This window comes from Polyodon spathula, chromosome 1 (assembly GCF_017654505.1).
Source record: "Polyodon spathula isolate WHYD16114869_AA chromosome 1, ASM1765450v1, whole genome shotgun sequence".
Classification (NCBI taxonomy): Eukaryota; Metazoa; Chordata; class Actinopteri; order Acipenseriformes; family Polyodontidae; genus Polyodon; species Polyodon spathula.
This window is the reverse complement of record NC_054534.1, coordinates 75,672,438-75,694,940: the sequence shown is the minus strand read 5'-3', so window position 1 is coordinate 75,694,940 and position 22,503 is coordinate 75,672,438. Positions and strand designations below refer to the sequence as shown.

Genomic DNA, 22,503 nt, shown 5'->3' with positions numbered 1-22,503 from the left:
AAAAAAGTGCTCTGGCTCTGACATTTTGAAAAGAGCTTTGAAACAGATGTTAGTTATAAGTGTAAAAGTTCTTAGGATGTTGTGACAGGTTGGCTGTATAGTGTGATGTCACAGACCCTGAAGATAGACAGACACAGACAACACTGGGGTATGAATGCGCTGCTTGCACATTTTAATAAATAAGATTTGAACAAACAAAGGACACTTTTACAAAACAAAAGGCACGATGGCCAAAACAAACAGGTAAAATAAATCAACAGGTAGCATGCTGGTGTAAACCCAGCACGGGTGGCAATTGTTATTAATTTATGGTTTAATTCTCCAACTCACGGCTCTCATTCCACCTCTGAACACTCCACCTCGCTCAGTCACAGCTGTGGATTTTTATACATGTGACCGTCTCCAAATTAGCAATAAATTAGTTTAGCTGTCTCTTTCTACACAAGTTTAGTATGGATGGGGAATCTTAACCCCATCCATGCTGCAAAATAACAATAACAAAAACATTGTGTTTTAAATACACACACACAATGTTGGAGTATACCCCGTCATAGATGTTAACAATGAAAAGAATAATGACAGGTACTATATTTAAACAGTTGTAGCAACATGTGGGGGCGTGTGGCACTATTTTTCGTAACCCCGCTTCTTACTCTTTTAAACTCCTTTAGTGATATCAAAACACTGAGCTTTAGTTCATCCTTAAGCCATGGACCAAGAAAACAGACTTCCTTTTTAAAAAATTCTGTATGAACTTTAGGAACAGCTTGAGATCTAGGGTTAGAAGTACTATGAGAGGTAATTGACCATTTATTAAGGTCACTTGGTATGTTGTCAAGGATAGCCTTAACAATGTACCAGTGTTTCAGTCTTCGCTAAGACAAAGAAGTCAGAACAGCCAACTATATAAATCACCATGATGAACAGAACAACCCAAATTGATTAGAAATCTCAATGCAAACACTGGTGCAGATTCTCAGATCAATCAAACAAGGTGTTAAGAAGTTATACTTCTCACAATCTTTCTTAGAAACAAGTAAACATCCAAAAAGCAAAACATTAAAACAATGATTTTTTGATACAGGGATCATGGATTTTTGAGAAGTTCTATTAAACTTATACTTGGCAGTCAGTACTTTGTTCATTATAAACACCATATTTCTGTTTGGTTAATTACTGTTGTTTAGAACAGTTAATTACTGCTCCACTTATTTCAAAATGTAACATAAGTAGCAGTAAATTGCATTGCCCTTTTTGTTTGCATTATTCTGTACATGTATACAGTATGTGCTATGTACAGATTGTAATTAAAGCATGTGCTGAAATGTGCTCTGAAGTGCTGCCAACTGCCAGGTTGGGTAAAATACTCCTGATGACAGATCAACAAACTATAATGTGACAGATGAAAGATATTTGGAGACAGAAGGACCGTCTTCATTGCACTACAAGCCAAATATGCTGGACATTTAATTAGATGGACCAAACAGCATATGTTAACTGGTAAATAGAAACATATGTATACATTTGGGGTGAAAGTGGCCTGATATTAAGCTAAAGCCCTGTTCAGAATGAAGTTCCTGAAAATATTTTCAGGCAACGCTATCAGAGACTTTTGGAGAAGGTTCTAGCTCTTTTTTCTCATTCATATTTAGACCACTGGCGGTGCCCCCATCACCTCTTAGTAGGAGTTACAATTGTTAAACTGTGCTCCTCCAATATGTGCTGTGTCCACCTCTGTCATGGAACACAAACAAGGACAGCTCTTCGTTTTTATCTTCTTTGTGTTCATTTAGACTTCAGCGCTCATGTAAGTGACTGTGGCACAATGGCATGATTTCAGAAGAAATGACAGTTTCCCCTTACCTCTCACTGAGCAGCAAAATCTCAAACCTGACCTGCCATTCGGTCCTGGACATCTCAGCACAGACTGACTGTTTGCACTCAGCACAGCACAGACTGACTGTTGGGCCTGTATTGTGAATTGGTTTGGAGATATTGACATGGGGGTTATGCTATCCCTGAACTCTGTGAGCTGCACAAGTTTGCACGCTGCAGCAGCCTCCATGACCCTTTATCATCTTTGCCTGACAGATGGCTTTACAAGGTGTTTCTGCTGTTAGACAACTGTGCAATGTCCTTGTTGGGTTGGGACTGGAAACCTGGCATGTTTGCACCAATGCAAGACACTGGCTTGGCCCTCTCCATTGAGATCTATGCATACATGTCAGTGCAGTCAGGGCTGGGGCATTCTGCAGCTTGTGACATGCCAACCCATATTATAGTGGTTGCTGAAAGCTCTTCTAATGGAAGTTGTCCTGTAATGAAAAGACAGCTGTTGTTGCAACTGACAGCTGCACATTGATAATGTTCAGCAGTCAACATACTGTACAGTAACCCCAGACCTTTGTGCTGGCAGCTTTGACAGTTTCTTTCTGTTTTTCTAACTAACTCTATATTTATACATACTATACAAAGTTGTCCCATGTCCCCCCCCACCCCCACCCCCCAACCTCCCTGCCCTTTGGTACTCCTTAGCACCAAAGTTGTATTAACACTGTGCCTCTTTTACTGATGCATACTTTTACATATATGGACATCAACACATATTACATATTCATCTGGTTGCCGTGACAAAGAAACAAGAGTTGGGACTGGGATTAATTACTATGGAGAGAAATCATAAACAAACAAAACCAAATAAACACCTGGGTCTTATAAATATGTGAAAGCAGTGTTAGTTAATGACAGCTAGGTCTGTCATGTAAAATGAGAGATAATACAGTATACAACATAAAAATTGTCTTCCAGAATTGCAACTGAAAATATGAAAAATGTATATTGTTAGTGGTTCTAAGTTACATCCATTGTAAACCATTTTTTTTAAAAATTCTATCAAGAGAGGAAAAAACTGTGGAGAGTGGGGAAGTTTTTTTGTATCACTGGTATTTTGTGAAGAATGCTTATTGGTCTATTAGTAAAAACAATGCCTGTGGTCTTTCTTGGCAATAAATTACTTGTATTATATTAATTCCTTCATTAGCTAATCCTACCTGTTTTGCTGTCACCTGCATGCACAGTTGATAAAGAAAGATATGTAAAAAATACCAAGCAAATTACACAGTACTATACATCGTACCACTCAGGGCTACAGTACAAGTCTCAATCAGGCTGAACACTTTCACTAGGAAAGCTGATAGTGATAGAAAGGTTTTACAGATCAAGTGGCATGATTTTTTTTTTTTTAAATGTATATCAAGTTCTTGGCAAATGTTATTGCTTTCCGGTCTTCCTATTTGTCCACTGGTGATAATGAGCATAATGTTTTTCCTGTCCTGTGAGGAAATTTTCAAAACCACCACCATAGTCAGCTTGCTGTTTAAAAGCTAATAATAAACTATATGAAGCAATAAGAGGTATATTAATGCCTCCCCTGGCCACAGACAAAATCAGTTCAACATACACAAAGAATCAAAGCATGCGAGCCAATTGATTGCTCTATCTGTATTGTTAACAAACTCCTTACATCCATAGTGTAAAACAGACAAAAATCTTTATTTATTTATTTTTTTCTATGTTTTTAATGCACCAAAGGTAATCATAGTGTCTGTTCAGTTTTAATTATTAACTCCATCATTTTATTTCTGTTTTTATCCAGTGCCAATCTAAATGATACTGCTAATGTTTGGTTTCTGGTTTTTGTGATTTTTGATTTGTGAACATTTTTTACTAACATGTATTTATTTATTCATTTAATTTACCAATAAATGCCGTGTGATAGGATATCTATAATGTAATTACACACTCTCAAGCAGCTGTTGTTTCAGCAAAGTATCAGGCAGCAGCAAACATGTGCACTTGTGCAAAGACAGGGAATGGATAGGGCACAGCCTTCCTGCCATGGTCTGAGGATGTAAGTTGCCTTTAGTCCTCAAAGATGATTCGATAATTTTCTCCTTGATAACTGCTGCAGGTAAATTACAAGGAAAATGTGCTTCAATGTACGCCAACTGCAGTATGTAAATTACCAACAATGATTCGATGTTCTATTTCACTTGGTCGTCACAATACTACAATACGGTCGAGTACTATGTTCTATAGTCTCAACTGTATCTATACTATATATATATATATATATATATATATATATATATATATATATATATATATATATATATATATATATATATATACAACATTTACACAAATACTTCAAATGGTGACTGTTAATAATGTTCTGACTGACCCTTAAATGTCCGTACACAAAAGGTTTGTGATTTTCATCCAAAAAAAAATTTGGTAATACTTTACTAAAAACTGGGTAAAACATTACTATGGAACAACCTGAACATGAATTTGCTTAAAAGGCCATCACAAGTGCATGTTTGTATTACATTTTAAACTAATTGCTGTGTCTCCTAAGGGTCGTGTGAAACAAAACATTTGCACACACAGATGTTTAAGTATGTTTTTATCTCATAATATAAAGTGTATGTCATAATTAAAAATTCTGCATGTATATTTGTTCAATACTAAACTCTGTGTATTAAAAAAGCTGATAGTTGCTACTCAGAACAACTGTAAAAAGGTCAGCCATGCCCAGGTTGTAAGTAGATCACAATGATGGTTCGTGCTCAGTGCTATATTTAGATGCAGAAGTCTGAAGCAGGCTTACATTGAGTAGGATTTGATTCAAGCTTTCATCATGCTGAATTGGAAAGTGCTTATTTGGCTTCAAATCTGAGTATGAAATTCCCCCCAGGATCTGATCTCACACACTGAACTAATTGCAAGCAAACCCATGTAACCTGCAGTACAGTTGTGAAAAAGGTATTGCTTTCATGTCATCAGTGAAATAGTCAATCAACAAGGACCCAAGTGTCCTGGCTTCCACATAAGAAAGGACATTGATTTTGTGTTTCATGGGGAAAAGCAAAAGCATATTAATTGGAAACCGTCAGCTAGAATGAGTGAAAGCCCTAAATTAAACAGATACCAAATAATTGTCTTCATTTAAAATAAACAGATTTGTTTGTCCTCTTTACGGAACTGCCACCTCACCGTGATTAGCCTGCACAAGTGTAGGCACAGCTAGGGTAAGTAACCCTAACCCCTCCTGAGTAAAAACATATATGTATGCAAATAGTATGGGTTTTTAATATTATTGAAACATTGCACATGAATTGTTATTGTTGGTGCAGCAATTGACAGGAACAGGGTCAAATCTCAGGATGGCTAAAATTATACTAGGACTTTTACTTATTCAGGGGAATTAAATAAATGATTTAATCACCTAAAAAGGATTGGGGGAGTTACTGTATGTAGCTTACCTATCCAAAAACGTATGGAGATTTAGGTATATTCCTATATCCCTGGCAACACTGTAGCATGTATTTTATATTGTTGAAAATGAAAAGTACTAAAACTGTCAGGATTATATATATTTATTTATTTAAATGTAGTCATTCCACAGTTAGGAATATCCAATGCAGTGTGCTACTTTTATGCGGAGCAAAAAGGCTTCTCCCCTCCTTGAACAGTGAACACAAGCAGTCGAATGAGCACAGATTAGAAAGCTGTGCATTTATTTGAATGCTAGATGTAAAAACTATTTTTAAATAATGCTAGCTAAAATAAATAAAAATAAAATAATAAGTCTGTAATTTTGACAAGACAGATGTGCATCATAATGTGTAAGTTATTTGGTCAGTATTTGTTTCACATTAGAAAGATGTTTCAGTTAATGCGGCATTGAAGGTGTTGCTTGGTATTGCAAAGGGAGCTGTAATATTCATTTATAAACACACCCGTAATAAAAGAAAACAGATACAGGGGAAAATGCAGACTACATACAGATCTTATAATTATGTATCATGTGGTTAAAGCTGTTAGTTGTGTTGCTTAGTAATAGTATGTGTGATTGTGTAGAAATAGGGTTTTCTGGGAACCACTGCAACTAATTTACCAAGTATGTGACTGTGACAGGATTGAAAGGAGTCCCTGTCGTAATTTGCCTTCCCGACCACCGGCAGCACTGTGTAGGGTTGACTGTGATTGTATCAGGAGGCTGAACTCTGACCATACAGGAAGGTCAGGCAGCCATCTTGGCCCAAGGTAGAACCATGTTTGGTCTCCCTGGGCAGAACTGCAAACACATGCTGTGCTTGTTGTGTTGCTTTTATTCACAGAAGCTTAAAAACCTTGGAAACTGTGTTGGATTACCAGGGTGAGGAACCGAGGACTGGCCATTAATCTGTGGAAAGGAGCTGAGAGGCGGTGAGAGGAAACCCACTGCAGTAGCACAAAGAAACCCAGTGCTTCCTTTGTTATTTATTTTGTAGCCACGACATTTTTTTGTTTACTCTCTTTATTTCAAACCTGAGTTTACCATTGCTGGTATTCCAGGTGGTTTGCTTGTTTATTTTTTGCAATACTGGACTTTTCTATTTTTTTATTGTTTGGTAAAATAAAACCCTGCCCTGATACCATTGATGGTACAGGGCTCTAAGGACTAAACTCCATTTCCGGCTCCTGTGTGCTGTCATTTCTGGTCCTTCCCCAAAGCTCCACCCACTACCCTCCCACAGTGACACATTAACTGATGCACTAAAACAATTAAGTTAACTGTCATAGGTCTGTTTCTGAAGCAATAGCACTAAATGTGATTTACTATCATCAATACTATAGGATCCCACCATAACCCAGGACCCAACCCGACAACATACACAGCAAACACCAGACACAGAGGAGGTCAGTTCAACAAAGACCATTTTATTTTTATCCATAAGTTAAACTGTAAAAATGCAATTCAAATCCAGGCCCTGCTCTTTCTTTACAGACAAGTATATGTGATGCTGTTATATTATTCCCTCCAGATTTTCACAGTGATAACAAGCAGAATTAAACCATGGTACCATCAATAAGGCTGGTAATTATTACTAATGCCTATTAAGTGTTTACATCCACCAATTTACCCACCTTTCCATCATTATACACTATAAAGTGTTTTATGATAATGCTCTCCCATAAAAGGCGCTATATAAAATAAAGCTTTTGGAAATCTTCTTTTTGGGAAGCGGTGAACCGATTAATCTGAAACAACGCATACGTCATCAGCATCCAAACCCGCTTCAAGTTTGCGAAGCAGAAGTTGCTGCGATAAATTTTACTATCAAAATGGCTGCCAAACCAAAATTACCAAAACACGCCCCAAATATCAAACTGCTTCTATTTGCAAACTGTTTAACCAACTAACTATTAACTTGGTAGGCATCATCCTGGGGACAAAGGAATTCAAATATGGCAAAATGGAGTTCTTTTGTTAAACAAGGTGGCCGTCGGACCTACATTGTCTTCTTAAATTTAAAACCGCTTCAGTTGAAAAATGGTTTATTTGTTTAACTCCAAAGTTGACAAGCACCATTCCTGTGTCAGTACAACTGACTTTTTCAAAAATAGTGTTTGTGCGTAAACCAATATGGCCACCTGACACATTTCTTTGAAAACCTTTTAAAATCTTCGGTCAAATGTAAAACTAGCTTATAACTTTACAAAGTGCAGATAGGTTAAAGGTTACTATGGAACACATATAGGAAACCATATGTGCTCTATCCAAAAATGACCTTGCCTTCAACCTTTGACCTCTCCTTAAGTTAAAAGGTAAAACTAGCTTATAACTCCTTATAGAGTGCATATACATTAATGGTTACTATAGAACACAGATAGGAACCCATATATGCTCAATCCAAAAATCACCTTTACTTTGAACTTTGACCTCCCTCGATTCAGACGTAAAACTATCTTATAACTCCTTACAGTGCATATAGGGTTATGGTTACTGTACAACACATTTAGGAACCCATATATGCTCCTTTAAAGAAATACCTTGAGCATGACCTTTGACCTCTCCTTAAGGTTAAATGTAAAATTAGCTTATAACTCATTACAGTGTGTAGATAGGGTCATTGTTTCTATGGTGTTTAAAGTTATAAAACATTGTGAGATAATGAATTAATGCAGTATTTTGTATTGAAACTGCTCCATAAAACTGATCTCTTGCTAACTCTTGTGCTGCAATGCTACAGCTTGCCAAAATTGCTGTCTACACTGTTCGATATCGCTAGTCCTACTGCTGTCTAACACTTTTAAATATCTCTAGTCATACGGGCAGTAAGTGACGATCCAAAAGGAATATATAATATAAATGCATTATACATAAACATTGCATTACATTAAAATAATAATAATAATAATAATAATAATAATAATAATAATAATAATAATAATAATAATAATAATAATAATAAAAACATTAAAAAAAAAAAAGAAAAATGCATTAGAGATTAACTCAATACACAGGTTTTGTTCAGCAAGCAAATGTGTGTCTCTTTATTTGTCTGAGCATTGATCTACTACAAATAATCTACATGAAGAGATTACAAATAGTGATACCGACTCATAGATGAAAGCAGTTTGACTGAACTGTAGTTGACTGAACTATCTAGTTTTACAAAATCACAATAGATATACTGACTTGGTCTTGTGGTATTAATACAGAACGAAAAATTACTTGGTTTTATTCAAGTTTTTCTCAATAGACAATCAATGAAATCTGAATAAACTTAATTATCCATATAATATATATATAATATTTTTATATATAATATGATTATACTTATATATATATATATATATCAATAATATATTATATATATATATAACTTATATATATACAGATTTAACTTCAATTTGGAATACAGAATACTTCAATACAGAAATTTAAAAGATAATACTAAAGATAGAAACCACTTATTTTAACACAAACAGTATTTTACCATTTAAGAAGGGAATATAACAAAATGAAAAAGCTTCCAACAGGTGGATTGTTTTGGGTCGTTTATTCCCAAAATAAAGAAATGTGACAGTTTAGATAGGCTTTATTCAGTCGGCATAACTGAGGCACAGTCTTTGCATAGTGTATAGTTGTTCTCCTCTTATCTTCTCATTTCATTATGGACCTGCGTTAATTAGCTATTACATAACACTATGGAAATAGAAAGCAACAGAGGGTGCTAGGAATTTATAGGGAGCCTGCAGTTGTTAATCACACATGCCATATCCTTCCCAATTGAAGAAGGTACTTTTTTTTTACTTTCAAATAGTGCAGAAGGGTAATATTTTAGGGATATTTCAAAACTTTGTATCGTTTTTTTTTTTTTTTTTTTTTTTTTTTTCTAATAGGCTACTTACTAAATCCATATATATTCTTGAAGGTTGTACATTGTTGAAAGTTTACCAACTGTTGTTACTTAATCTTCATTTGAGCATCACATGTACAGTAGTATACACAAGTAACCAAACTAAGCCTAACTAAAATAACCTTCCCATAAAATTTAAGTTCACACAGCTTTGTGTAACGTCATCTTAATGCCTATATTTATAGCTTCATAGTATTTCATGCAAGTGACTATACGTATAAATCGACTACATCCACACAATAAATGTGGAAACTGTAAAACCTAACAGTATAAGGTAAAATGGAAATACTGTACATTTATAAACGTGTTTTTGTCACGCCGATTGAGTGTTAGTGTCACTCACGTGTGTCACTAACAATGTGTTTTTTTATTATTATTATTATTATTATTATTATTATTATTATTATTATTATTATTATTATTATTATTATTATATATTTCACTACACAGCGGCTTGTACCCTATACTTAATCCAGAATAGTAATTGCAGCCTTATTTAAGTATGACGTGGTACTCTCCTGTAAAAATAGGAATTTCCAGATGCTTTGCGTTCATTTTATGCGGCAGGGGGGGTGGAATGCAATTTCTGCTGCTGTTACCAAAGGCATTCAAACTGACAGCCTTGAGCACCACAAAAACAACTGTCGACAAGAGCTGCACAGCAAAGCAAGAACACCACCAGTAGACCGGTTGGTCCACCAGACATCAGGGAGTGAAGTAGGGGTTCCTGGGGACTTGTGTCTCTCTTTCTTTCTCACTGATTTACCGTCCCAGGTCACAAACAATAATACCGCTAACAACAAAGACCTTCGGACAGTGGAAAAGGCAATAATGGAAGCGCTTCAGAAAACTCTGACTTACCGGGTCGAGCATGCTCCTTACAGAAAGCTACTACCAGACAAGGCTATCTGTAATTCAGGGAAACAACAGGACGAATCCAAATGCGTGGAAATAGATGATCTTCTTGATATGAAATCGGAAAGCGCAAAAACTGTCAAAGTTACTTTTACTGGTGAAGGAAGCCAGCTGGCAATATTTAAATGTAAAAACGACACCTCCACTGCTGGAAATGAAAGACCCGACGACCGAGAAATGAATGGCAATGTTGCTAAACCCACATCCATGAACTGTAAATATAATAAAGATTTTTCGCAGGGGGTTAGAGCACAAAAGTTTCTTGATGACGATTTCCCTGGCTCTCCTGAATCAGCTTCATCCTCTCAAATCTCCAATAACGATGATGAATTTGCAGACTGCGCTGACACGCCGCTTCAAAAGCGGGGCATCATCTCTGGAACTGAAACAAAAAATGCACCTAAAACGTCTAAGGCAAAACCCTCGCTGGATTATGACAACGATGAACTGGAATACACGGATATATTTTTGAATAGAAAGAATGAGCAAGAAAACCCTAGCACCCAGCAGTGGGACGATTACGCATCAAACGACAATGAGGATGAGACCCACTATATTTCAACTCATGAAATACAGCTGTGTGAGTTAGGGGATGATGTTGATTATGACTTTGGGCAGAGGTCTTCTTGGGATTTTGAGGACGACCACTTGGTCAATTCCTTTGTGGACTATGCCTCTTTTGACAGTGATGAAACTGTGGAAGGGACACAGATAGAGTATAGTGATTGTGTAAATGTGGAAAGCAAGAATCAGGCTCAATCTAATAATACAGTTCAGCGCACTAGCGGAGCAGCAGTCAGCACTAAGCATGAAAGCGATCTATATGACACGAACAAATCCGCTAGCTCAGATGAAAGTCTGTCAAAGAACCAAAACGGCAGTGAGAATTCTGCAGGCCAGATTCACCTGTCAATCAAAACAACTTCCAGGGCTATAAATGAGCCTAGCAACGTCAAAGAAAAGGAAAACATTGGTTATGATGCCAAGTATGAGAGAGACATGAGCCGCTATGTCTTAAAAAGCACTGGTGCTAAAACAGAGAAAATCAGCGATCATGCGAAATGTTTTATTGCAGCACCAGGACGTCTGCACTTTGGAAGTAAATTAAAAGGTAAAAAGGATACCAATGAATACTCCAGTGGCGCATCGAGTGCTGTCAGTGAGCTGGATGATGCTGACAATGAAGTGCGTAATTTAACTGCCAGAGCATTCAGAAGTTTGGCTTGCCCTTATTTTGACACAATTAATTTTAGCACTTCCAGCGACTCTTCTGCATCTTTATCAGAACATGGCCTTGGGATTAACAAGTGGTCAACTTTTGTTGACCTAAAATATGGCAATCTGACCCAAAGAAGCAAGCAAAACGTGGTTTCCCATAAGAGCTCTACGTCAACTTTTGAAATTAACAAGAATTTGGCTGAAAACAATATACAGCAACCTCAGAGTAAAAGCATATCTTTAAATGGAAACATTGCAAATAGCAAAAGGAACATTTCTTCAACAAATGAAATACAAGTGAAAGAAGAAACTGAACAAGGGGTAATAACTTTGAGTGAAACTTTAAATGTTCGATGCAATGTTAAAACGGGTGTCCCTGGAAGCGAAAGGCGTGCAAATTTTGCAGAAAATGTGGCAGGATCGCGTTCTACAGATGAAGTTACAGACACCTTGCCAAGTGAGCTGGGGGGTGAGAGCAGTAAGCAAACTTGCAAAGCAGGGGAAACCATGGAAGGTCCGCACAAGAAAGCACAATTCGCCACAAGCCTTCTCAAAAATGTCATCTCTAAGAAAATGCAGTTTGAACAGGAGCGCAAAATGGAAAGAGGAGAGATCTCTGAACCCTCCTTTCCAGGACTGTCTCCCGGTCTGTCTTGTAAAGAGTTCGAATTCTCTAAAGAAAAGGTAGGTGGCGAATGCAGGGGTTTTCAAAGGCAAAACTCCAGGTTCTCAGAAGGGAGTTCTGAATTCACAATTGTTTCACTGAATGATATAGAAGATTTTGTGGAAAGCAAACCGTCTGATGTCAAGGACTCTGATCATAAGGAAGACACTTTAACTCATATACCAGAAACTAATTTTGAGTCCTCCTTTGAAGCGGGGTTTGATACTAAAAAGGGAGTATCTGATGCAGCCAAGCGTACGTTACTTCGTAGCCACAATAGCGCATTTAGATCATGGAGGGACGGTAAGCTAGAATTTCAAAAGGAATATAAAAACGATGATAACACCCTTGTGGGGAAATCGGTTACCTCCACAGATAAGACGGGACTGCAGCACCAACTGAGCAGCAGCAAATCAACTAAAATGTCGCATCTGTTTGTGCCGAGCATTCAGCTTGTTTCCAGTGAGAATGAAATAGAAAAAAAACAGCCAAACATCAAATATTCAACAAGGGCATTTACAGATCTGGGAGATGGAAGCAACCGTCTGAGCCTTGACACCTTGTATGCAGCTGATTCAGACAGAAGCTTGGTAACTTCTAAGTCACCTGAAATCAAAATAAGCCTGCGGAGCGTAGAGGAAAACAAACGCAACCCGTTCAACATTGCTAAGCTGCTAACTCCCAATATAGGTTGCAATGCGGCCAACCTGACAAAAACAGCTGATGACTTAAAATGCCAAGCGCTCTCTGTAGCATTAAAGGGTGAGTCGTCGGAAAAAGTGCCCCATTTCACGGTCAGAGACATAAGGGACAACAAATACAAGCTCCAAACACAGATTCATCAAGTCAGGGACGTGCGCAAACTGGTTAAAAGCTCGTATCACTTCGTTTCTCTGGACAACAACGACCCCAAAGGCTCTGCTTCTAATCAGAACGCAGAGCAGACATCTATCCAGCAGGGCCATTTCAGAAAACAGGGCTCACTTTCACCTATATTAATAAAGTGTCAGTCAGTAAATACAAAAGGCAACGTGACACCATCAAAACGCAGACCAGTTGAGGGTATTTTGGAGGTAGACAGGTTGTCAACTCCTCCAGCAGAGGGTGCCAAAAAAGGAACCATACTGGTCTACAGAACAACAGACAGAGCTCCCTTGGTTCCTGCATCAAAGCAACAGAAAAGCGAACCGTCTGAGGGGTCTGCTGGGGTGAAAACTGAAACCAGGTCAGCTAAACAGAAACCGGAAATAATTATCGAACTCGGTGAAAAGAAACCAGAATCGAAAATGGCCAATCAGGCAGCCTTGGAAAAACTCAGAGCTGCTGTTAAAACCATGGAACAGTTGTATGTTTTCGACAGAAATGAGTGGAAGCGCAAAACTCAACCACAGCCAATTACCGATAGTCATGTGCTGTCACTTATTGCCAGTGAAGAGGGTCCAGAGGGCAATCAGGAGCAGTGCGCGGTAAAAACAACAGCAGAACGTGAAGAGAAGAATGTGACTGTAAGTTTATCGACAGTAGAAAGATTGGTAAGGAGAAACTCTTATCCAACTGCTGAAAAGTCAAGTCAGACTGCAGTTGCAGGGTCAGTGTTCGATTTTTTGAGGAAGAAAGATGTCAAAGAGAACCTGAAAATGTTTCACATTCCCCTTAACAAAGAGGACAAAGAAGTGCCCAAATCTCTTTCTCAGCAAAGTGGAGCCTTAACCAACAAAAATGTTTTCACTTTTACTAACAACCAGAAAACTTCTTCCAGGGACAGCAGTATCAATGTCATCAATAAGCTGCCTCAGACCTATACTTCTTCACAACCACCTTTCACTACAAAAAGCGTTGTTCCCAAATCTCCTAAACTCCCCATGTCCTTTAAAATATCACAAGGCAAAGCTGTACCTGCCAAAATGGAGAAAGGTATCAGTGAAGCAGAAAAAACGCAGACTTATTCAACCTTTACAGAAGATTCAGAAAACTACCTTACAATACCAGTTAAACCTCAAACTAGCGAAGCCAAACCTACCACAACCAGTCAAGAGCAAAATGTTGTGTACACCGTTACAGCCACAGGAGCCAAACCCCAGACCACCAGTACTTTGAACTATTTCAACCCAGCTGATTCTAGAAGACAAGAAGACAGCAGCCAGTCCCCCAAAAGATCTTCCATTGTTATGGAGACACGGTCCCCAGTTACCCCTACTGCCACCATCTACCATCACTCCCTGCCAATGTCAATGTCTGGTACACAGCCTCAGGTGATTTGCTTTTCATCATCTGTGGCGCCACCTATAGACCAGTTCCAGCAGACACAAAGGAAGATGCTGTTGGATCCCACAACTGGACAATATTACCTTGTAGATACCCCCATCCAACCTGCTACAAAGAGGCTTTTTGATCCTGAAACAGGGCAGTATGTAGATATCCCTATGCCCCAGCAGCCAATGGCCCCGGTGCCCATGCCCATCTCACCATTAGCATTAAGTTCTGGAGCTTATGGTGCCACATACATGCTATACCCAGGTTTTTTTCCCACAACCGCTGTGTTGCCCACCAGGACTTTGCAGACACAGTTGTCATCTCATTCAGAGGCAGATGGCATGGATAAAATGAACAGCAGAGAAGTGGCACATTTGGGACAACAAGGAGATGTAGCTTACATGGAAAGCCCCTACTACATCCCCACTGGGAAATCTACACAGGCACCATCTACCAGTCAACACATAACAAGCGGGGGGTCAAAAGCATTCTCTGATGGAAAACCCGTGATTAGTATGGTGTCACAGCAAGGTCCAAGAATAATCGCCCCACCTTCCTTTGACGGAACTACCATGCGTTTTGTTGTGGAGCACAGGTAAATCACTTGAGAGCGACATGTAAGTACATTAAATTGAACATTTTTGTTACATGTTAGAAGCAATAACAGTTCACATAAAACATTTTATTACAGTAGATTTTTTTCCTTACAGTTTATTATGTTACTACCATAACATTTTTTTTTCCTTTAAGCAATTGTTTTGAATGACAAATCCCTATACATTAAGTATATGGAAAACTGCAAGGCGGGATATAATTGAATATTTTAACGTAGCATTATTAAGTAACGTTATTTGACTCATATGAAGCAACATTAGTTATTCATTAGCAACATTCTTTCAGGTGATGCAAAACTTTTGGCCATAGCTGTAGAATTTAAAGTCCCTTTTACACTGGCACTCCCACCTGGGTCCGGACCCGGGTCCCGGCTGTCCGGGTTACAATCCCGCTTAGTCTGAAACCATGTACCTCGGTTGTACCCGGATTAACCCAGGTCCCAGTGACCCAACTCAGGATGTGGGTTGACACACTTTGATCCAAGTTGAGCAAGACAAAATGTTTGACGGAAGGTTTGTGAGCCGACTTCTGGAAAGGACATTTTTGTTTATTCTGTTTTAGCCATATTTGTGTTGATTGAGACACAGCATGAGCCAGATTGCAACCGGGATGTAGAAACATTTGCTCTAATCGACATTTGGGCCAACGGTTCAATCCAGAGAAGCTTGGATGGAAGCGTCCGTAACAAGCTGCTTCCGGGGCATTGATACGCACATTGTGCACTTGCATCTGTCACCCAAATCAACCCTGTTTTATCAAAAGCAGTGTGAAATCATGTACCCAACCCGCATGACGCCAGGTCCTGACCTGGGTAGGTTCTGACCCGGGTAGAGCCTGGCAGTGTGAAAGGGGCTTAAGAAGCCTCATTTCACACCATTTTTTAAAATTGTTATAAGTAATAGATGCAACTGAAAAATATAAATAGTTCATAGTAAGAATTTCTAACATATTTATGCCGTCAATTATTTTACAATAATAATAATAATAATAATAATAATAATAATAATAATAATAATAATAATAATCTATAATTTAATACAAACCAAACAACAAATCTCTCTTCAGCTGTTAATATCTAAACTATTATTATATTTTGAATGCCAATGTTTAATGATGTTGTTGTTGTTGTTGAATGTGTACATGCATAATCGCATTATTATGAAAGTCTACTGTAATTCACTGCAGTTGTATTTTTGTAGCCCTTTTTATGCCTACTATAGATAGTTAGAATACAGTCTCAAACTACTGAAGCTTATCACTCAACGCCCTATACATATTGCAAATAAAAACAACGTGATTACTATCTATCATAAGATTAAGTTTCAATTTCTCTTGCAGAGAAATTACAAACAAGCAAGTTACAGTGAGATAAAACAAAACAAAAACCGAGTAGGACATATTGAGTTTTTACAGAAATCAAGCTGATATTCTGAAGTAGTTTTTGGTGCAGAAAAACATCTATCACACTCTTGAACTGAACTGCAACACCAGAATTGCCCCGCCCCTTAACAACCAATCACACCCTCGTTTAAGGGCCGCAGTCATTTTGATCAATTTAAAATAAACGCCGCGGCGCCAAATTAAAGTAATACGGTGTATATAATTTTAATTTGTTTAGAACGCATAGTATCTTATGTATCCTGATTGGTCCTAATGAATATGTGTATTAATTAATATGTGTAAAATGGAAGGCCACCTGGGTCAAAAACGCGTTGTGTTGTACAGGTTTCAAATATTCGATACATGTACTAATTGGGACCAATCAGAGCAGAGAAATGACTACGTGTACCAATTTTAATCGGTACATGTTCTAGAAAAAACGACACCGTCTACGTGTTTCCTACGTTGGTGTCTAGTCATTTTACATTGCTTGTCAGACATCCTATTAACTTGTAATCGCTTCTTATTCACGATGTAATTGGCACAGTAGCCAATAACCTCTGTTGTATCATTTAGACAAGAAGATATCAATTTAAAATAACGAATATTACAAGTATGGCGGCGAGATATTTTCTTCTGCGCTGCAAACACATTTGCTGAGTGCAGCCGTCTCATTGAGGTTTGACATTTTATGTGGCGTGGTCTTGACCAGGGACCTTGTTTATTATCAAGTATAACACGTCTGATAATAATTTTTATCTCTCAGCCTCCTGCTTTACCGTCAGAAATAGCAATGTCCATCACAATATTATTATTATTGTGGCTGCAGCGTGTTGCGGGTTCCAGTGTGAACAAAGGAGACACTTCGAAAGTTTCTTTTGGCGCTGGAATAACCGTTTATTTTGGAATGGAATAGCGCTTATAAGTGCCGTTGTATCAGAGAAATTGAATTATGCATATAAGTGCCGTTGCTCGAGATATGGTTGTATTTATTTATTTTGTTTATTTATTTATAGCTCCCGTTGCAGTCCTCTCTCAGCACCCACCCTCTCTGTCAGCGCGTAGGTTCTGACTTTATATAGGGTCCGCGGGTGGCAAAGAGCGGACCTGGTTGGAACCAGGCTGCAACAGCAACATGTTCTCTACAGTGGGCCCACGAGACCCAACGTTACATTACACTATGTAACACAATTTTTGTTCCTGGGTAGTAAGTGTTATTTCCTAATTTCTTATGCCTCAGCAGTATAGAAAATGGCTATTATTCCCCACAAACTTTGCTTTTGTGACCAGGACAGTGATATTTCAAAATATCACTATTTCCAATGGGAAAACAGGCAAATGTGTGTTATTTCGTTCACATAAAGTCAGAAAAAAACAACAAATGAATCCAAATTAACATGTATTTATACTAAAGTAATATAAAAATGATTACAAAAGATTTAGAAGCGAGTAGTTTTTCGAGATTTACGATTATACTGTATAATCGTAAATCTCGAAAAACTACTCACGTCTAAATCTTTTGTAGTCATTTTTGCCTTTGACTCAGATGGCCTTCCATATCCATAAATCTCTACACGTGGCTGGCTGTGGGTGGAGACTGACGCTCCCGCGGACTCTGGAATGCAAATCTTGAACAAAGACACGCCTCTGAATGGCCAAGTAAAGGTGCCTGGAGTTTGCGTTTGACAAGCACTTCTCACACAACTAACAGTATTTAACATGTCAGCAATAATGAGCTATAACATTTGTTTTAAAGATCGAAAGAGAATTTAAAGGGGATCTGTAATGCAAATGAATATATAACTATTTTAATATAAAACATGTTAACTAAAGCTTTTGATGTATTTTCAGCCTCTCCTCGAGAGGTATATCGTATAAAAACCATTAAAACAAATTAACTTTAAATGTATTGGAGATCTCTTCCGTCGCGTTCACTGTTGTGGGTGGCTGTCAACTATATGACGTAACAGCTCCACCAGAAAGGTTGAAGTATGGCTGCGGCCAGCACTTCCATTCGACGTGAAAGCGTCAGAAAAAATTGAAATACTGGCCAAACGCGTGACTTGTTAACAAAGCTGGTGCAGCGATACGCATTTGTTCTGTATACATTGTATTTAAAGAGCCTTGTTATTTTGAGTACAGTTCCCCTTTACATAATTGTGGTTGACTTCAACTGTGTTTGCTACTCATGGCTGCTAGGCTGAAGCTCCTACGCGCGCCCCCTTGCTGTCAGGCCGGGTAGTTTACACGTGGTGTCTCCTACCTCGTCTTTTGCCGTTTCAGAAACGACTATCCTCCGAGTATCTGTGGGAACTCCTATTTCTTTTTTTTTTTTTTTTTTTTTTTTTTGCTGAACCACGCCTACATTTAATCCTGCGCTCCCTGAAGCGCGTACCAGTGCCCCACGTGTGCGCGCGCTTTTCTCACTCTTGTTCCAGAATGCGAATACGCGCTCCGACCCCGCGTAAACCCTTCTTCTTGCGCGTAAATACCCATACGAGGCGCGTAAATCCTATGAGGTTATGCCCTTTAGTCATTAGAACTCAAATAAACCTGTGACGGTCTTCATGAATATAAAACATGATACCATACATCTCCTGTGTAAATCCTGCCTGACAGAGGTTAGGATTATTTTTTTTTATTTTTTTTAAACCTTGTTGTGATTGTTTTTATATTTATATTTTTTAAATTAAAAATATAAAATATTCTGAATCATCTTCAACATTCACACAAATCGACTGTGTTTAATTACATCATGCAAGTCAAAGTATATTGTTTATATTGTTCCAATACCTAAATATAGCCACATACCCGAAATTAGCACCAGGCTTGGTTCAGGTCTAATATTACAGGGAAGGTCTGTTTTCACATCAATGTATTATGCAGCTGTCTGAAAAGCTATTGCATAAACTGATTTTTTACCCTTGTTAATCTTGAAAAATCCTACGCCTTCGCTAACACTTCTGATGAGTTTCATAGACCCTGTAGCACTAATCCTGAACTAGCTAGTGTTAATTTAGGTAAGGTGGCCTGTATGATTAATATTAACCAGGGTATCTGAAACCAGACCTGCATGCTGTAAAATAAACAACCACAGAAAATATTCTCTGTATTAAAGAAATCATCATACAGTTTATAATTAGCACATTAGACAAAAAAGAAAGTACAAAATCAGCATTATTCACTGCAGACTAACCAATGCACACTCATAGGTCCTGACTAATGCTGGAAATACATGGTTATCCTGTACTCTCACATTGCTAATTGCATTGGATTTATCACAATACCAAATATGAGTTGTATACATTGGAAAATGGGCGTTACATCTTTCAGATAATGTCAATATTAATAAGTATTTGTTTTACTGATGCAGAAGGCACCACAACTGTTGTAAGTAATCTGACAAGCTGTTGTGGAGCGCTGCCACAAGGTCACCTTTTAATAGAGTGTCTTTAAAAAAAAGAAAGATTGTGAGAGGGAGAGGCTGTAACTGTAAATCCAAGATCCTAAAACACCTTAAAAGCTGTAAATCCCGAGGGATCTATTGTGACCTACTTCCCTATGAGTTCTGACTCTAGTGATTGATTAGGTTCCTCACATGGATATTAAGACACTGGATTATTTTTTGTTATCATATGGTAGGCAACTTATTATGAATATATATGGCAAACTTTATGTTTGATACTGACACCTGCTTTCATTCTTTATACAGGTGATGCCACTCTTTGCTTTAGGTGGAATGGTTTGTTGTTTAAGAACAGGATAAGCTGTTCTCTGTCTATGGTTAATATGCAACATACTGACATTTTATTTTTTCTTTTTTTTATCCTGGGGGTGTACCTTTTTTCATGTTTAATTACTAAGCCATGGTTTCCTTGAAAGGTGCAGCACACACACACACCACACTATCTTGGTGACTTCACAATTGTGTGTGTTGAATATATTTTGTTTCTGTTGTCTTTTTTACTGTTAGAATAAAAGCCCTCACAGCTCCTCCATTCATGGATATTTTGAGCTTTTGTATTATTTTTATTATTTTGTGATGGATACTCCCATTGTTACAGGGGTATTTGTAAAGCACCAACAAACAAAAGGTCAACTATAGCATGGCATCAAAAATTAAAACTAGGGGCATCTACAGTTTGCAGTTCCCCATCTGTGCTGTTAAGCTCTGCCAACAGTACTGTGTAAGTCACATGCAATGTAAAATATGCTGCTAGAATTCTCCATTTGTTTATTTCTCATGTACAATGTCATTTTTACTTCAAGATGTACATGAAATTGGCAAAGACAAATTGGTTATGCTGAAGTTGGATTTACCCTGTTCCTGTTGGCCAACCCCCCTGCACCTTATTATTAGTGATCACAACCGTAGTATCAATGGTTTTCTGCTTTAATGGTGAGTATATATGACTATATAATCGCCTATTCATGTGTTAAGAGGCACGTCCTCATGTTCATTGATGCACTATATGCAAGTCATCTTCTTTACTGGTGAACAGGGACCGGCAAACTGTAGTTCAGCCCCCAATTAAAAATCTTGCTCTGTATCAAAGGTGAACACGATGAGGCTGCGTTTTTGTTAGCATAAGAAATGAGCAGGACATGGGCTACTTTTTCAAACCCTGCAGAACTGCAGTAAAGCTTTGTGTTTTTTTTTACTGGTCTTAATGGTTTGGTTTGGCAAGTATGAGACCCTGACTCCCTTTCTCTGCACCAGCTCCAGCACAAATAAAGAATATACTGAAAATGAAAACTGTAATAAAACGTCAGTGACATATAAAACAGTCTTTGTTTTTATACACTTGAATTGCTTTTTTGGATTTTAAATGACTTTAAAATCTGCATAGTTAATGAGTAAAATTAATTGTTTGGTCTCAACGGCCATTAGTCTATGATTAGACAGAATTGGTAGTTTGTGCTTGAAAGAGGCCCAATGGCTGGGATTGGGTCATGCCAACACTAGATGCATTCACAGGCAGAAGCGCTGGAACCATTTTTATAGTGGAGGTGCTGAATGCCATTGAACAAAACTATAACCCCTGTATATGATGGAAGCAGGTGCACAGCACTTCAATCCAGGGGGTGCTTCAGCGCCTCTGCTCACTGGTATAAAAATAGGTTTTCCTGAGAGAATGAAACAAACATTAGGGGCAACATGGCTAATTTATTGTTTATGTGAATTACAATATGCATGTGTGTCTAATTAATCCTCAAAGAGTATTCACACAGGTATTTTTTTGTATTATTATTTTGTACAGGAGCAAGTTATGAAGAACCACCCCCTTTCGATTATGAAGACGGCTTGGCACGGTCAGAGAGATTTAAAACAATGCCTTTAATTACATCACTGCTGCCAACAGAATGTTATGTGCTTAATCAGATTTATTTATTTATCTAAATACCCCTCAATTTGTTTTGATTTATTTTTTGTTAATATTTGCAGCATGCAGACATATTTGAAACTGTGCATTGTGACTACTGCTTATCTGCTAATTATATCACCTTGTTCTGCCTTTAAGTATTAAGGAGAACCCTGATCATTTTGTGTATGAATAATCAGAAATATGTTTAAAAGAGAATCTCAGCTTTCAGTTGACTTGGCAACATTTTGTACCATTCAGACTTACCAAACCAACCTGTTTCTTTTCTTTTCTTTTTTTCTTAAATCATAAAACGTCATTCATAACTTAAACATAATTTAAATAATTTTATTTTTTAAAAGTATCTTTTTTCAGTCCTATCTTAATGGAGAAACATCAGTCTTGTTTTTTTTTAATTCATTAACGAGCACAAGTTAATATTAATTTTATTTAAGAATCTGTCAATATTACAGCTTCAGTTCTTGTTTAATTTTAATTAATAAAAAATCTTAAAAATATAATGTGAAGATTTATTGATTTTAAACCATTTCCCCACTTTGAAACTTGACGTCAATATATATATATATATATATATATATATATATATATATATATATATATATATATAATATATATATATATATATATATATATATAAAACAGAAACAATTGCTGCAATTTATAAACAGAGTTTGTGAAGATATTTATTGTGATTCAATTGTACAGATTCAGCTGCTATAACTATGAACAGTGCATGGCACCTGCAGACATTAATAGTGTGGGTTATGCTTTCACATAGGCTGGTTTATTAAGTTTTACCCTTATCCGAATTCCCCTTATA

The 22,503-nt window shown here is 37.5% G+C and overlaps 1 protein-coding gene across 5 annotated transcripts; it reads left to right on the top strand.

Moving 5' to 3' along the window:
* Positions 1–9,933: 9,933 nt before the first annotated feature.
* LOC121322432 (uncharacterized protein C4orf54 homolog) lies at positions 9,934–22,004 on the top strand. 5 transcript variants are annotated; one of them, XR_005951034.1, is made up of 3 exons: positions 9,934–14,899; positions 20,569–20,698; positions 21,561–22,004. XR_005951034.1 is itself a non-coding variant. In XM_041262396.1 (2 exons), the coding sequence occupies exons 1-2, from the start codon at positions 10,086–10,088 to the stop codon at positions 21,571–21,573; spliced, it is 4,827 nt and encodes a 1,608-aa protein (XP_041118330.1). In that variant the 5' UTR covers positions 9,934–10,085; the 3' UTR covers positions 21,574–22,004. The 5 variants fall into 5 exon arrangements, 2 of the variants coding, with proteins under 2 accessions (XP_041118330.1, XP_041118347.1); XR_005951035.1 differs by having other exon boundaries at positions 9,934–14,921; XR_005951036.1 differs by lacking the exon at positions 9,934–14,899 and adding an exon at positions 17,799–17,964.
* Positions 22,005–22,503: the final 499 nt, after the last annotated feature.

Excerpts from the sequence above, each read along its gene's own strand:
- LOC121322432 (XM_041262396.1), top strand. The coding sequence starts at position 10,086 with ATGGAAGCGCTTCAGAAAACTCTGACTTACCGGGTCGAGCATGCTCCT.